At 36.5% G+C, this 17,389-nt stretch overlaps 1 protein-coding gene across 1 annotated transcript; it reads right to left on the bottom strand.

Moving 5' to 3' along the window:
• Positions 1–8,641: 8,641 nt before the first annotated feature.
• LOC136847749 (selenoprotein S-like) lies at positions 8,642–16,996 on the bottom strand. The gene is made up of 7 exons (XM_067119626.1): positions 16,543–16,996; positions 13,302–13,436; positions 12,632–12,775; positions 11,800–11,906; positions 11,135–11,303; positions 10,678–10,810; positions 8,642–9,780 (listed from the first exon to the last, which is right to left on the bottom strand). Exons 2-6 carry the CDS (start codon positions 13,426–13,428, stop codon positions 10,728–10,730), a joined length of 630 nt encoding a protein of 209 aa, XP_066975727.1. The 5' UTR covers positions 13,429–13,436; positions 16,543–16,996; the 3' UTR covers positions 8,642–9,780; positions 10,678–10,727.
• Positions 16,997–17,389: the final 393 nt, after the last annotated feature.

Here is a 17,389-nt window from a genome sequence, read left to right as displayed (position 1 = left end):
ATATAATATATTATTTATATATAAATCTGTACATATAAATAATATATATATTATATATATACAAATCTATATATATTATATGTACGTATATATATGTTTATGCATACAAATCTGTATATATAATATAATATATATATATATGTGTGTGTGTGTTAAGAATTCTGTTTCTTTATGATATTGCGTGTGTTTCTTTACAATTCCCTTTTTATACAAAATATATTATGTGATAAAGTTGGGTATTTGTGTTTTTTTATTTTTACTAAGTTTTTCTATGTACATTTTACTATGTTCATTTGCTAAATTCCTCTTCAATGAAAAATTTATGCAGAGGAATTACTGATTTGGTTTCACATTATCATTCATTCTTCTTTTTAACTAACTCTTAATTTTGAAACAAATACGTAGGTTTTACGTATTATTTGTTTCGTAAATGCCCAAATGCATTTAGACGTTTTGAGAATTAATTATTACATAATGTTTCATCTCTCTCTCTCTCTCTCTCTCTCTCTCTCTCTCTCTCTCTCTCTCTCTCTCTCTTCGGAAACCACGCATAGTTTGCACAGATATATGAAGAATTCTTCTCAAAACAACTAGAAAAAGTTTTTTTTTATCAATGTTGAGTAATATTAAGTGACATATCCTGACTGATCATGTCCTTCATTTTCTTTTGATTTATTCTAAACTATTTACTCATCCTAAACCAAAAAGAGACACGGGGGATCAGAAGTCTTGCATGCGTTTGTCATGAATGGGTTAATTTCACGCTAGTAAATCATCTTTTTCTCTTATTTTCTTAAAAAGAACAATTAAGGTGATCAGGCTTCTAACGTACATATGACTTAAAGGCGGGGATTACGCGAGAGTAACTTTAATATCATGTCTTGCGTATATCTAACACAAAGGAACACGTTACATGGCAGTAAATTATCATGAAACAAGAGCAGAGTGGAAAAGTCGAATTCAATATTCTCTTCCAAATATTCGACATCTTTGTTGTTGAAAAAATGAACTGTTATCAGGAAGAAGGACATGGCAAATGCATTCGTATAAAGAATGTCCCTGGAAGATCAACATATTTAACCCCGTCGACAAGAAAAATATGCAGATGAAACAGTGAACACAACAGACTGAAATTTGAGAAGGGAAAATATTTCAACATTTCGAATCTGACGGTTTATGATTTTTTTCCGAAAGAACCGTACTCAATTGTCCTGAATAAAGGATCAAACGACATGAAAACGAAACAAGTTCAATTAAATCATTCCTTTGTGCGTGTTGTGTGTGTGTGTGTTTTTTTATACAAAACGCAGAGTAAACGTTTGTCCGGACGCCTCGTTCAACCATAGTATAGGAAGCCGGTTACGGATACGTTTTGTAAGATGAGACTTTCTTCTGTTCTGAATGTCATCTCAGTTTTCTTGCAGAGTCGCTGGAGGCTGTAGCTGAGGTTTCCACAAAGTTTCTTAAATTTACGTTTTGATTTCGGCCAAAGGAATGTTTAGCTTTCTACGATTTGAAATGGTTGAGATTAGTATCCTTAATAATAATAATAATGATGGTACTGTTGGTGATAGTGGCAAGGAATGTCACCCTACGCTATTTAAAAATGCCTTTAAAAGGGTCACGGTATTTTTTTTTATAAAAGATGTTTTCAGACTGAAAAAAGCAATGACATAATCGCTTATACATTCATCCTTTAACTGCTGAATCAAGAATGAACCATATTTGTAGAAAAACTTTCACAGCATTAGTTGCTTCATATATTGGCACAGAAGGCTCATCCAAGACGTGTTAAACACCCTTACACACACACACTGCACCACTCACCTCGATCTTGTATGCAGTCACTTCCTGGACATTAATGACGTCTTCCACCTCCACTCGATGTTTCAAGAACTATGTAGGTCTTTCTTTCCCCCTTCTTCCCAACACCACTGCTTTGTACATTCATCCCCAGCGCACCGTCTTCCATTCTCCCCACATGACCAAACTACCTCAAAACACTGAGAACTAACTTTTCAGTTTTGCTAATCCTTTTACCAAAACTTCATGGCGTCTCCTTTCCTTCCCTTTCTCTGCTTGCTCCTCATAACCTATGCAAATATTATTTTGCAACAGCTTCACCCTTCCTTTTTCACCTTTTTTTCATCATCTACATTTCATTTCTGTAAATGAGCGTTGGTTGAGCATTCTCAGATTACATTCCAACTTTGGCTTCCACAGAGACACCTATTTATTCTCTTCTAAATTTGCCGTGACCCTGTGAACCTTCCTTGCCTCACCTATTTAGTAACTAGCCTTTTCTCTCATCCTACCGTTATCTGTTACATTTAAATTTAAATATCTATATGAATCAACTATCTTCATTGTTCCACCTCTTCTAACGCCCATTGCTCCATCTACGAGGAATGGTGAACCTATCCACGTATGAAAACAGATAAGCCCGTTCTAAAAAACCAATGTGTTATATCCATTGTGAGAATGAATATTTCACTGTTTCAAAGGAACAAACTAATGTGAAACACCCTTTGAGTTTTAACTAACTCTGCCCTCATCTGGCCTCATTATCGCTGTAGATTCTTGAAGATTCCATGCAAACCCCCTTTTCTCTTATAACATAAGTTATCCATTTTTCGACGTCCTTAAGTTCCTCTCGTTGGACGAGTCGGTAGAGTTCTCGGCTAGCATTCTGCTAGGCCCGAGTTCGAGTCTCCGGCCGGCCAATGAAGAATTGGAGGAATTTATTTCTGATGATAGAAATTCATTTCTCGGTATAATGTGGTTCGGATTCCACAATAAGCTGTAGGTCCCGTTGCTAGGTAACCAATTGGTTCTTAGCCACGTAAAATAAGTCTAACCTTCGAGCCAGCCCTCTCTAGGAGAGCTGTTAATCAGCTCAGTGGTCTGGTTAAACTAAGGTATACTTAACTTTAACTTCGGCGTCCTTAGCAGTCATTTCCAAAAACCATCTCAAGATAACATTGACCCCACTTCGCCCCCTTAGGGGGGTAGTACCGCAAGTGCACCTCACGGGGTGCATTGTAGGCATTACTAAAGGTTCTTTGCAACGTCCCTTCGGCCCTGAGCTGCAACCCCTTTCATTCCTTTTACTGTACCTCCGTTCGTATTATCTTCCTTCCATCTTGCTATCCACTCTCTCCTAACAGCTATTTCATAGTGCAACTGCGAGGTTTTCCTCCTGTTACACCTTTCAAACCTACCTACTCTCAATTTCCTTTCCATCGCTGAATGACCTCATAGGTCCCAGTGCTTGGCCTTTGGCCCAAACTCGATCGATTCCCCCACTTCTCCATCTTTCAAATGTGTTTCTCTTCAATTCTGCAGTCAACAAATCTCCAGAATACTCACTCTGGTTGACACAAAACCACATTATTTCTAGACGTCATCTCTCCATTTGCATCTTTTTTTTCCTACGATCCATTTGCTTATTAAACACTCTTTTTACAATTACTTCCTTTAAGTTAAAATTTTCCCTCTAAAGTATTTACACAGCTTTAGCCCTAAATTTTCAACAAACCGCATCTTCTTCACTCACTTCATCCTTGTTTCTCCTCTTACATACTGCATTTACGATCTTCTCTTTTGCTCAGCAAATGCATCTCAAATAATCAACGTTTTTCCTTCTCTCACCTCCCTAATTTCATGATCCAGAGCGAGGAGAATGATAATAAGAAATAAATGAAGGATAATCAACAAATACATAGATATACACACATACATGAAACTTAGGTAATGGCATATGGGCCTTTAAAGTACTATGAAAGAATCACTTAAACTTTTGAGCGCAAAGAAAGAGGAAAATCAAGAGAATTTAAGATAAAAATCAGAAAAATCCCGAAGAGTTCTTTTTACAAGAGAAGTTTGTCCAAACCTGTACAGGACATCAGCTTGAACAAAGGCTGCTCTTGGTAAAGGACAAGCTGTGTGCATGTGCGTGTGTGTGTGTGTGTGTGTGTGTGAGAGAGAGAGAGAGAGAGAGAGAGAGAGAGAGAGAGAGAGATGGCAGCATCACGTATGATAAATGAAAACTGGACTGAATGTCAATAGAACCGAAAAAAAAAAGCAATGGCAGGTTGTAACAACGATTTTGTTTTTTCCCATCATAGACACATAGTAATTGGAAAATCATTCTATCAAAGGCAGTTAACAGAATATTAAAACGTGTTATGGGTGTAGGTACTCCTTAGTTTATGTGTCGCTGTAATGTTACTTTAGTTTCCCTGACATTTGTCTCAGTATACTTATTAGTTTGCTGATTTAACAATTATCTATATTTTTTCTCTCTTTGTTCTGTTCTTTCTTTTCCTGCGGCCGGTTATTCTGTTCTGTGAAAGCTTGCTTTTGTGTTGCTGGGTGGTTTAGAATTTAGATTAATCCGGATTTTTACCAACAAGAAACCCTGTGCCTAAGGCGGACGGTAAGAGTTTGCGGGTTAGCAGGACGCCTAGTGTGGACCTCAGGACTCGCTAACCAGCAGAGACCACTTTGAAAGTGAATGCCCTGTTAGGCAAGTTTCCAACTCGATATAGATAATAATTATAGCTAAACTAGAAAAGCATTACAGTAATAGTATAGTTATCCAGATGATGCGTAAAAAGTTTTTGTATAGCTTGTTGCGAAGTCTGGACTACATCGTTCTTCTGCGAACTATGAGCTGGTAAATTTGAAACCGTGACGTCGTGCATAGCTAACATAATTAATTCTTGGTTTAATTACTTAGGAATTTGGAACCTTGAGCCTCGTAACTAGCAATTTATGTTTCTCGCTTAACAAACTGATAAATTATAAACCATAAACCCCATAGCTAGCTTATTTTCTGTCACGCGTAATTGTTGCAGTAGCGTGTGAACCTGAAACAGTGGCTCGTGCGTATTTAGCAGATTGTTCGTTATTTGCAAGTAAACGTAAAGCCTTGGCCCACATAATTAGAGGGACCAATTCCCTACTTAAACGGCAAGTTCAGTATCGTGGGCCTCATAACTAGGATATTCAGTTCCTCATTCAGCTAAATTGTAATTCTTTCTGTGAGACGGGAAATGGACGTGACCACAGTCACACCCTTTTTTTATTACGCTGAAGGTTTTAGGCCTCATTGTGACACGTTGCCGTTCTCACCAGACTCATAGTGGATTGAGTGCTTTTGAAGGCAGGGGCGTCAGCCCCCTCTTTTATCCTGGCATGGGGTCGGCAAGAGGGGTGAAACTAGCATTTAAATTAGTTCATACAGTCAAGTAGTGCAAGCAGGTCACAGTGGCGTGGCTGGCATTCCATCAGTGGGGCCAAGATATTTTTGTGGGGGCCAATGAAAATTACACAACACTAATGTACTAATTCTGTAATCAGTAAAATATACTATTCTTGAGTGTATATATCCATATGAATGAATAACAGTAATTAGGAAACCTGTATTTGAAATTATAGAGCTCAATTTTCAATTAATTTTCAACTCGTACTACTATATGCAGATGTATCAAATACTGTAATGTCAATTTCCTCACAGCCTTATATTCAACACTAGCCTAATTTCTATTATCAATGTTTAATTTTCAACTATAGTACAATATCCTTGTCATGTAAATATATCAAAACAGTGCATATCATCAGTAGTACAAAAGACTTATGATCCTCCAAAGTCTCTTCAAGATTTCAACCTATCCCATTCCCTCTTCTTCTTCTCCTCTCCCTGGAAATTAACTCTAAGCAGCAGTAGCAAATTACATTGCACTTATTCAAAACTGTAACTATAGTTTCAATCACTTCATACATAAATATATAAAAAAAAAGATAAAAAAAAGTTAAATGATAATTCTTAATGTGTTTGAAATATAAAAGTTTAGAGTAAAAGAATGAACAAATTCTAGTTAAAGTACAATGAAACTTAACATCATAAGACTTTAGTCCATCTCTCCACATTTAAGAAAGCATATAATTGTAATAATATATCTATTTTCAGCATACCCTGATATCCTATTTTTAAAGCCAAAAGTATTTTTGAATAACTAAGAATTGAAATGAAAACATTTCTTGAATAATACCCTGTCCTTCATCGGATGTTATGCCCAGGCTCACTGAAATCAATATAAAAACAACTTTCTGTTGCTGGTCAGCTAAACTGTGTCTGCGATGAAGTGTGTAGCATCCACTAAGTAATTAGTAAAATTCTTGTATAAAAGCCCTGGTGTTAAGAAGATTAAAGCCACTACTAGAGGTAATCTGCATAAATCTGTACTAACATCCATTGCCAACTGTGAAGTGTGGTGTTTTTTAAACGTTCTGGTTAATTAAAAGTCGCTCTCGACCGTCTTAGGACATGATCGCTAGGGCGAGAATATCTGCTTTTGCCCGCCAAAGGGTTCAAGTTTAGCTACAAAGGGAATTTCAACGGGGGGCCAGTGGGAGGGCCAAGTATTTGACTTGGGGGGGCCAGGGCCCCCGCCCTGGCGCCCCCTCCCCCCTAGCGACGCCACTGGCGGGTCATTGCCACATCAGTAAACTGTTCAGTTAAATAAACGTTTCTGTAGGTAAAATAGTGTAGAGAATTCAGTGGTCACTGCAGTCGAATAAGATTTTCTCATCCGCGGACCGCCAGTAAAAATTATAATTTCGGAATAAGAAAACTACGCCAAGAAACAGTCTTTAAACCCGAGGAGTCTCATAAAGGCCAGATTCCGCTAAGAGATTATATGATTTTCGACTTTGAAGAAAACTCTCTGCCCGAGACCTTTTCCCTGCGAAAGTAATATCAATCTCGCTAATGAGTGACGCCTTGACAGCATGTCAGGGGACGGATATCAGGCAAATGGACTTGACATTTTATACTCCGTAATTCCTCCTAAGAGTGGCGAGAGAGAAAGAGAGAGAGAGAGAGAGAGAGTTTTTCTTATCCTTGATAGTTTTATTAAGCCTTCTCTCTATTTTGTTTATTTCAGTACGCTGTTAAGCTTTATGTGATGTTATCCTAAAAAAAAGGTATAAAATGAGATTTTGACACTTGTCACAGATACCTTGAAGATTTCATATAAACTTGCTTGCACTATTGTTAGTTACCTTTTCTTAAGAATTAACCATAAAAAGTTAATTTTGAATTTATCTCATTGCTGCTATAATTCCACATTGTGATAAATTGTAATTGATCATATTATTATTCTACGGACCGTGACTTTACTGGAGAGGCTGACGTCAGAATGTGACAATGCTGTCCAGTTTGGAGCCTTTGCGCCTAAAAAAATTTTAATTTCTTGGTTTCTTATTGCACTGATTGTCAAATATCCCCTGCTTGGCTCTGTGCTATCTGTGCTGTACACACAAGCAAATTGACTTAAGTTGTCTGGATGCTTCCCTACGTGGCGTTTTCCATCCAAAGGCAGCAGTGCTGTCAGCGGATATCACGATTATCTTAACTTTGTTGTCAGTGTTCAAAGTCATTCACAATTTTATTTCCTTCCTTGAATGCATGCTTGCTTTTTTTGTGTGTGTGTCGGCCATCCTAGAAGATCTGACAGTCTGCATCAGCATCCTTGTTTCAATCTTCGTTGAAGAACATATTGTTTGGGTCCGTTCTTCATCAGAAATCTGACCTACCGATCTGATTAAGCTAATTAACTCCCCAGAAGCCCATGGTCTCACATGCAGGACATTTGAAAACTTCCCCGGTGTGGAGCCTTACAGCCAGCTGCTTGTGTTAACAGCTCTTCATTGGAAGGTTGGGTAGAACTCTCGGCTAGCTCGCTGTTGGCCCAGCGTTCAACTCTCCGACTGGCCAATGAAGGATTAGAGGAATTTATTTCTGGTGATAGAAATTCATTTCTCGTCATAATGTGGTTCAGATTCCACAATAAGCTGTAGGTCCCATTGCTAGGTAACCAATTGGTTCTTAGCCACGTAAAATAGATCTAATCCTTCGGGCCAGCCCTAGGAGAGCTGTTAATCAGCTCAGTGGTCTGGTTAAACTAAGATACTTTTTTTTTGCTTGTGTTAACCTGAGAAACAATAAGACCTCATACAAAACCCCACAGCCTACCTGGGAGCTTTTGAGTAAACTAGACTAGAATTAGCAGTCTTTGGTTGATGTTTTGCCATCTTATTATCAGACCTTAATATCAAGACTTGTGAAAATGGTTGTTAGTTCTTTTATTCCCTTCTCTCAACCTTTTGGCACATGCAGTCGTAGGGGTTTTTCTTTGGTGTGGGTATAACTGCTGGCTCTCCCAGACATGGTTATTTTGAGGTAGCTAATAATAAAAGTAACAACTTGATGAGAAAGGAAGAGACAAGCTTTGTTATAAAGAATAAAGAATGCAGGGAGTGTGTGTGTGTAAAACTAGAGTTTAGCTTCATTTTCACATTGATTAGCTAAAGGCCTCCTTGCAAGCTATTCTTTTTTTATTTTAGGCTGCACAGCTATATTTCGTAATGCTTACTTATCAAGAGCTCGAAGCTTGCTACTTTTTAGCATTTCTTTTAAACGCTTACAAAGAAACTGGATTTGAGAAAGTAGTCTGATGATGTTAAGAGTAAAATACAGAACATATCCAATTTACATCATAAACAAATATGGGATTCAGAATCACTTCTTTATGTCAAATGTTTTTACTTTAATTGGGAAATAAAAATTCCTGTATCTACAAAAATTCATTTATTAATACAGTACCTATATTTTCAAACAGCAAAATATTGCTTACAGACTTTTCATACGTACAATACATTTCCTTACAACAACTGAAAAATACTGCCTACTGGCTAGTTGATAGTTTTAGCTACTTTGCCACTTACAAATATTTTCCTTGTGGGAATTTTCTTAAATAGCAACAAAGCACCAATATACTCTACTTTATTGGTTAATTACATATCGTTTCCTTAATTCAACTTTAATGTAACAGGAATAATTATTACAGCTTTATTTTTCTATGTTACAAGGACAGCAGGTTTCTTTGAAATATACTTTTTCATGAAATATAATCTAGTAAAAATAGTAGTACAGTAAAACATGCACTTCCTTCAATGTTTCTAAGATGGATCTTTCATAATTCAATTTTTCACTAACACTATTTCCTGGAGTCCAAAGTTTTCCCATATGCTGCACATGAACTTGTTTGAAAAGACACCAAAAGTATTTTGAACAAGCAAAAATACAGCATGAAGGGTCAGACGTAGCTTCAATCAATAACCTCAGATACAAACTGTTTTGGTCAATGACTTCATGATGTCTGACAACAATGGCCTACCAAGACAAGTGCCAAATGGGTTACAATGTGATGAAAGAAAAGACAGAATATAAATGCATCAAACGGTGCTTATGTTAAAGACAGTAATCCAAAATGGCACAAGCATAATGTACACAGAACTCTGATTAGTCCTACATGCTAAGATGGTCCTCTTTTCTTCACTAATTACACTTCAAGCAAGTTTATCTATCCCCTCTCAATATAGTAATGACCTCATTATTTATCTATTTAATATTACTATACACCAGTTGAAGAGGGCTTTTGGTATACATGATGTCATACTTTGTTATTTGAAGGGATCTCATAACTTTTGGCACTAAATATTATAGTTTTTTTATAAACTACTGATTTCAAACATTACAAAGAACCTGTCACTTAATTTCGTTAGCTTTAAATACAAAATGGAGTACTACCAAAACATGAGGAATTAACATAGTGCAAGACTAGAGATGAGAAATTTGAAGTGTTCCATCGATGACAACCTTTGTCAACAATACAGCATGCCAGTCACAGCACCAAACACAATTACATCGACCTGAAGAAAGTACACTATAAATACTAAAATAACACGATTCATGACATTTCTGCAATTGCACTATTAAGGTGCAAACCATTTGTGGAAGAGTACTTATAACTTCACCTTCTTGTTGTTTAAGTCAGCAAAATGACCTTGAAAATTAATAATCTTCTGTAAACTGTCTTTTAACTATATTGCAACTAATTTTTTGCATCACCAAAAAGATAATCTTCTGTAAACTGTCTTTTAACTATATTGCAACTAATTTTTTGCATCACCAAAAAGATATCAAGGATGGTAATTTAGGATTTTATGCGATCTAAATTTGAGGTCTATGCATCCCTTGAGTGCCATAAGCACAGACGACAACTTTTATTCCCAAAATACACTACATGTTAGCATGCAGTACTTAAAAGAAAATACCCCTGAGCAATTTCAATCATCATATATATCATAATTTCAAGAGTTCAAATTCTCATTTTATTCACCTCTGTGATTAGCGATAATCAATGAGAAATAAAGAGAATTTGTTCTAGAACCTTTGTTATTGATGAGCAATTACACCAAAGGCACTGTACTCATACAGATTCCTGAAAAATTTTTCAACGAAGGCGAATACATGCTGTGTATGCATGTTGATAAGCAGCAACATGTTATTACAACAAAACCACTACTATATTTACTAATTTTTTTTATAAACAAGTAGTCATTTTATCTTAATTGCTTACTGACCTTACTTCCATCCTTGAAGAAATTCCTTTAAATGGATAATCCAAAAGTATTCACTACTAAAACTGCTATTCTTTACAAGACAAAGGTATTGAAATCCCAATGGGCTTCCATCTGCAGAGGGCTGGATGATAAGTGTCAAGAATTTCTTATGTTCTACCAACACATACAGAAAAATCTACATACCTCTTAGCATCTAGGATCCAACAGAGAAATGCTGTGTACAGTTTTTAACCTCATCCTCCTCCAGAAGGTCCTGGCCTATCAGGTCTCCATCTACACGATCCACCTCCTATGTCTCCAGTCATAGGATTATATTCTGCAAATAAACATAGCTCAGAATATACCAAATAAAATGACATTCTGCAAATAACTAACAGAAGCCCTAAAATTTCATTTTATTAAAAAAATACTGTGCAGAATTATAATTCATTATAAAACAGTTGAACCAGAACCCTGAGTTAAGATTTCTTTCATACAACTTGCCCAAAACGTTCTTCTCTCACCCGGGAGGGCAAAAGATATAGTATCTCATTCCAAAAACCATTGCCTTCATAATGACAAATACCATAATTCAACAGTTTCAAGAATCTACAATACAACACTGCCACATTCCAGAAAGTTTGCCATTCCTTATCACTACCTGGTCGAAGTTTGGGTTTCCCACTCTTCTTGTCACCTGTTGCGCTACTGGCATTAGATGCAGGAGCTGCTGCAGCACTTGCTGTATTTCTTGATTTGTTCCTGTATCCTTCACCTCTCTCATGACGTTCCCAGTCTTCTACTTTTTCTCGACGTTTCTTCTCTTCTAACTGCAGGTAAAAAATAGGAAACATTATCAAAATTTCAGATCTTAACAGTTTAAAACTAAGTAAAATAATTTAGTTTAAATCAAAATTATTCTAAAAAACAAGAGAAAATTTCTGTAACCTCATACTATGGATACAAATGAGCTGTTTGTTTTATTAACTATATTATCATATCTAAGCTATTTTCAAGAATCATGTACTTCCAGTTAGTTTTCTTTCTTGCATATCTGAACTTATTTACATCAACAAATTATAGCCTATGTGGTAATTATGTGTAGTTTTATGTAACTACACTAACAAACAACCCAACCTTTCTAGAGAAACAATTCTCTTAACTATATTACATCGTGTATTCCTCAACCGTCTTTCAATCCAGCAAAGCCTTTCATATGGCATTACGTGAAAAGGATAAAATAGCTTTATCTCTAGGTTTAATTTAACTGACAATTTTCCCTGGCTTTTTATCATATGCTATATTTCAAGTGAGATTCAGTCTTACCTCTTTCTGTTTTTCAATCCACTGCTCAGCATTCTGATTGTATTGCTGCTGGAGTTTTTGTCTTGCTTTATCAAGTGCCAACTCTCTTTCCAGATACCTGTCTGGATCTGAAAATATACCTTACATAAATACACTGAAAAAAGTCACACAGCTAAAAGAGCTGGTGCAGCATCAGAACCTAAATATATGAACTGCCCAGAGAACAGGCAAAGGCTTTACAGCGCAAGAAACTTCAGCCTTAGAATCCTAACCCATGTCATAACAATTTATACTACAGTATTGTACAAAACTATGTAAAACTTGGAATACTATTATATAATGATTGAAAAGCATGAAGTAAACTATACTATAGAGGAAATTTTTTCTTCCTTGGTCATGATAAAACTGTGAGACCTGGAGCTGTCAATAAGCTGAAAATAGTGCTCCAATGTTTTTGCTATCAATTTAGTTGAACCCGACGACTAACAAATTTACACTCGTGTTGCTTGAGAGTGAGTGTAGGTTATTGCTTCCTGGGAGACCCCAACAAAATAACCACTCTTACTAGTGAACACCTAATAATACTGGCAAAGTTGCCATATTCCCCATTAGGATGGTAGCTTCTTATGAATAAAAACTTGAGGTTCACAGGTGGGTATGAATCAGAGACTGGGCAACGTTTCCATAAATATTTAAAAAGTTTGTATAGATTTTTGGCTTTTGTGACTCAAAAGAACCTCATGGAAGATAAAACTCACAATAATGAACTGCACTTTCACCACAAGGCTCGTACATACAAAACTGCTATGACCCAAACTGCCAAGAAATAAAAGTTGGGGGACCCTGTATTTACCTTTATGAACAGCAGCTAATTCTTCTGCCTCTTCCCTTTTTCTCCTCCAAGCAGAAATTTTGGGTTGTAAATTGATCTTTACTATATAAAGCAAGATCAAAAGACCTAAAATATACCATCCATTGGCTTCAATCGTTGATGTGACTGTAAGGAATGTATGAATGAACTTGGTATCAATAGAAACAGAAAGTGAATATGTATAATGTACAGTATTCTAGATACTACAGACTAAATTAACTAGGAATTTAAGTAGTAGTAGTGTTTCATCCATCAAGTCTCTTTTTAAATAATCCTTTGGCTTTCCTCAACTTTATGAATATGACCTTTGTATGAAAAATAAAAATAGCAACTAAGAATGGCTGCTTGTGCATTTTCAAGCTTAAGATAAATTCAAAACAATAATAGCTAATAATAATTTTACTACCCATTCTTTCCACTTTAATTGCATAATGTTAATGTAGAATCTTTTCATATCTTGACCTTCTGCAAAATAGTAATTAATATCCAACACTGGAATTTTTATCATTTTTTTTAATGCACAGAAATAAAAGACTGCATAGATACTTTCAAACAATAACAATCACAAAAATATACAATGTAAGGAGAATTTATAACCATAACAATGACTTTATAAAACTTAAGGAGACCACAGGCAATGTGAGGTTAATACTTGATGTTATCACTTGAGAGATGAACCAAGGATTCTGCTGATTCAAGCTGGATGGGTGAAGGCCATCTACATCTTGATTGAAATCCCCCTCCTCAGGCTCCGCTATTAACTGCTCTACATCCCCCATTTTGTACCCTGTAAACCAAGACATAAATGCTGTTAACAAGAATTGCAGTTTAAAACACATAAAATATTTTTCTACTAAAGTTCAGCAGAGACTTAAGCCAAACACTGGGAGTTCTGAAAAAACCTAGCATCACCCAAGGATCTAAATGATCACACACTTACAGAAAGTCACAATACCTAGCAGTATCATATAGCCGCAACCTGTCACAGGTGAACCTTCTGTCTTCATGTGCATGATCCGTGGATAGTTCACGCACCAAGCAACTGGAAGTGTTAACTCTTAATCTGGGTACTTTGGCAGACACACAAACAAGGAAAGAGTCCAGGTCAGTTCTCTTGTCATGGAGGGAAATAGGGGAGACACTGGTTCACAAGCGTACTCAGAGAACCAGGTGTCGACTGTATTTACAGCAGACATCCCACCTATAGGAGAGCAAATATAGTTACCAACCCCTAAAGAAGGAAGGCACTCAAAGTCCAATGGAACTTTCTGTGAGAGGGCTTTTGAGACCTTCTCCCTCTTCCCACATAAAGATGAAAAGGATAAAGACAAGGAGGAGGAGGAGAAGAAAAGTGCAATGGCATGGAAGGGGATATGGAATGGAAGGGGATATAGAATTGCGTCTTTTCATTGTGCTCCATTCATAAGTCTTACTCTCCTCAGCTACAATAGAAGACATATTAAGGCAGAAAGTTATGTCACAGGAATATAACTTGTGCTTTATATAGCAAGGATATATCCACAGGCCAGATGATCATGACATGAATACTGTACATCAGCCCTGAAAGACAGGTAGCTCGTAGCAGAAACGTCGGTCAGTACTCCAGCAAAGATTTCAATGAAGTACTGATAAGTAATGGTGAACCAAAAACATACTGTCGTCTCATCTTGGGAGAGTTCACCATGTACACTTATGTTAGCACTTTTCCTGCTGGTAAGCCGGGGAAAATAATCAAGAGAGAGAGAGAGGGGAGCAGCCCAAGCAGTAAGAGCCAAAAAGAGCTAGCTTTATCAAAATTGATGGAATCCCAATGAAAAGCAGCGAATATCTTTTGGCTTTCCTCCACTTCTGCCAAACTTCTCCATTATGGGAGACCAGCTTGCACACTCTTCACTAGATCTACCCATGTGGAACAAAAGGCTGTAACACTAATGCCAAGGACATAAAATGACAAATTACACTGAGTTCAAAACCATACTGAACAACAAATGCCATACATACAACATACTGTAGCAGAAGAAAAATTGCTTGATTATAGCAGGTGAGTGGGTGTTTACCCTCACTACCCTGCCTATCCCTATTCAGTTACCTTGTTAAGTTTCAAAGACTGTTCCAGTTTGCAATGAGGAATATGCCTGTAAAAGGTAACAGTCCGTATTCTCGCAGGACAACATGCATCAGTATTTGCCATTCTGCCATTATGTTCAGCTTTTGCGTTTTCTCATAGCCAAAAAATTGTGCTGTCTTATAAGTGTTAGGCCTATGGATTCCAAACATGTTGTCGTTACAACTTTGCATGAATTGCATCAATTCTTATCTTATTCAAAACCACTGAGCAATCCAGTTATAAATATGAATATTGCCATAGTTCCTGTATTTTAATAATGAAGGAAATGGCAAGCAATATATTACTCACCAGATTTGCATCAGACTTGGTGTTGCCATGCTGGTGGTGCTGTTAGAAATGACAACAAGGTGTGGAGATGTAAATATTGTTACTGGTCGATTTAAAAAATGTAACCTATACCAAGGTCTCAATCCATAAATACTCTGAAAATGCATCTCGTTAAATCAAACATCCTAGGTGCAGTACAGGTGAAATAATTTGAGGAATTTACTGAGATAATGAGAAATTTACCATCTTTTGTTTATGTTTTTATTTTCATCCCTAAAGGGTTGGTACTAAACAAGGTGCCCTGTCCCATATTTAGTACCAGCCCTTGGGGATGACTGTAAAAACAAACAAAAGATGGTAAATTTCTCATTATCTCAGCAAACTTCTAAAATTTCTCACCCGTACTGTATTATGTAGACCCTCTTCTATATTGTTTAGCCAAAAAATTATATTAGCAAATGATATCTTCTAACTTCGTGCAGCCGTCTCCTTTGCATTTCCCATTTATGTTTATCATGTTGACTGTCTTTTGTTTATGCTTTTACATTCATCCCCATGAGGCTGGTACCAAACAAAGAGCCCACTTCGGATATAAACTGGTAGTTGCCAAGTCGACGACCCTAGTAGTAGGCTATAGTCTGTAATTTTACCTACCCTCCAACCCCAAAGTAATAAATATACCAAGTGCAATGTTAAGATGACAAGAAGGTGTCCCTTGCCAGTTAGGTTCAGATGACTCTCTGTAGTTCACTTTTAATTGTAGCCTAGTGCTTTCTGTCAGGTTAATTGTGACAGTTTCAGCCTTAAAATGTTTTGTGACTGAAAACAACTGAAAACATGATGCGTATTTTCCTAACAGCATATTTTAAGTCTTATGCATTTCACAATACTTCTATGGGTGCAGTTCTCTCGTTTCCGGTCCCCTCCACCCCAGAAACAAAAAAATTCGTTAACCACTGGGGTCTTCCCCTCTAATTTTTATATAATGATTGGGGAAATACAAAATAAATAGTTCGCACCAACAATAATAGTCAGCAGCGCATAATGCAAAAGATAAAGCAATCTGAATAGAAACGCAACTGGCTTGATATTAACCTAAGGCACCACAGACTAGGCTAGGCCTGGTATTAAGACAGCCTACCTATCAATCATCGTAACCTTCTCATAACTTACCCACTTGCTACCTCAATCAATCTGAACTAAGCATACTTTGATAGTGATATGAATGTGGGTAAGGGTGTAGGTTTATGATACAGCGTAGGGTATGGTTTAGGGTAAGGGAAAGGGTTTAGGATGAACCACCTTTGTTGACACCCTACTGGGCTAGGGTAAGCCCAATCTAAATGGCCACGCCACTGTTTCCAAGGTTGGCCTACGCTAGACTTAGTAGGTGGTTACAAATTAATTTATGGTTCAGCTATAGCCTAAAAGCAAGCGTAACCTGGTAACAACAAAACTGAATTATAATACAACTGGAAGGCAAAATATGCAGTTTTACCTCGTGCCCTCGGGTCATTCCATCGCAGCCAATCTCCCACTGCAATGTCATCAGCTGACTTTGATTTTTGCCAAGCAGCAGAGCAAGAATGTTGAATGTCTAGAAAGCTGAGGGAATATGAAAGAAAACGTGGTTTGAAGAATAACTAATCTATTTTTGTTGGTCTTCTATTATTTCATTTGAAGTTTAACATTTTGTCATGTCAGTGCTGATCACAGTTTCAGCCACTTAAAACGCCTCTCTCTATGGAGGTTGCCTCCATATATTATTTCTTTACGATCTTGTATCTGCGTTTTGTTGTTATGGAATCGAAATCAGGGTCGTCATCAGGCCGTTGTTCTTGAATGAAATCACTCTTAATAGGGTCTTTCCGAGCCTCAAGAGTTCTTATAATTAACTTGTTTTCCTCACCTGTGCTCTTAATGTCATGCTTAGGCATTCATATATTGTGACTGCGGCACTGTTTGTCCTCCTGTGCCAACATAACGCGTATACCGACACGTAGGCATATATATATATATATATATATATATATATATATATATATATATATATATATATATATATATATATATATATATATATATATACATATACACACACACATACACACACACATACACACACACACACATATATATATATATATATATATATATATATATATATATATATATATATATATATATATATATATATATATATATATATATATAGTTAGATAGATAGATAGATAAATAGGAAGAAAATCCCAGATGTTTCAAGGAATCCATGAAATAACCTCATTTCATGCGTCATAAATATGATTTGAATGGTTTTTAAAAGTATTTTCGTTGTTCAAAAACGA

Source organism: Macrobrachium rosenbergii, chromosome 17, assembly GCF_040412425.1.
Source record: "Macrobrachium rosenbergii isolate ZJJX-2024 chromosome 17, ASM4041242v1, whole genome shotgun sequence".
Classification (NCBI taxonomy): Eukaryota; Metazoa; Arthropoda; class Malacostraca; order Decapoda; family Palaemonidae; genus Macrobrachium; species Macrobrachium rosenbergii.
This window is presented reverse-complemented; position numbering and strand designations above follow the sequence as displayed.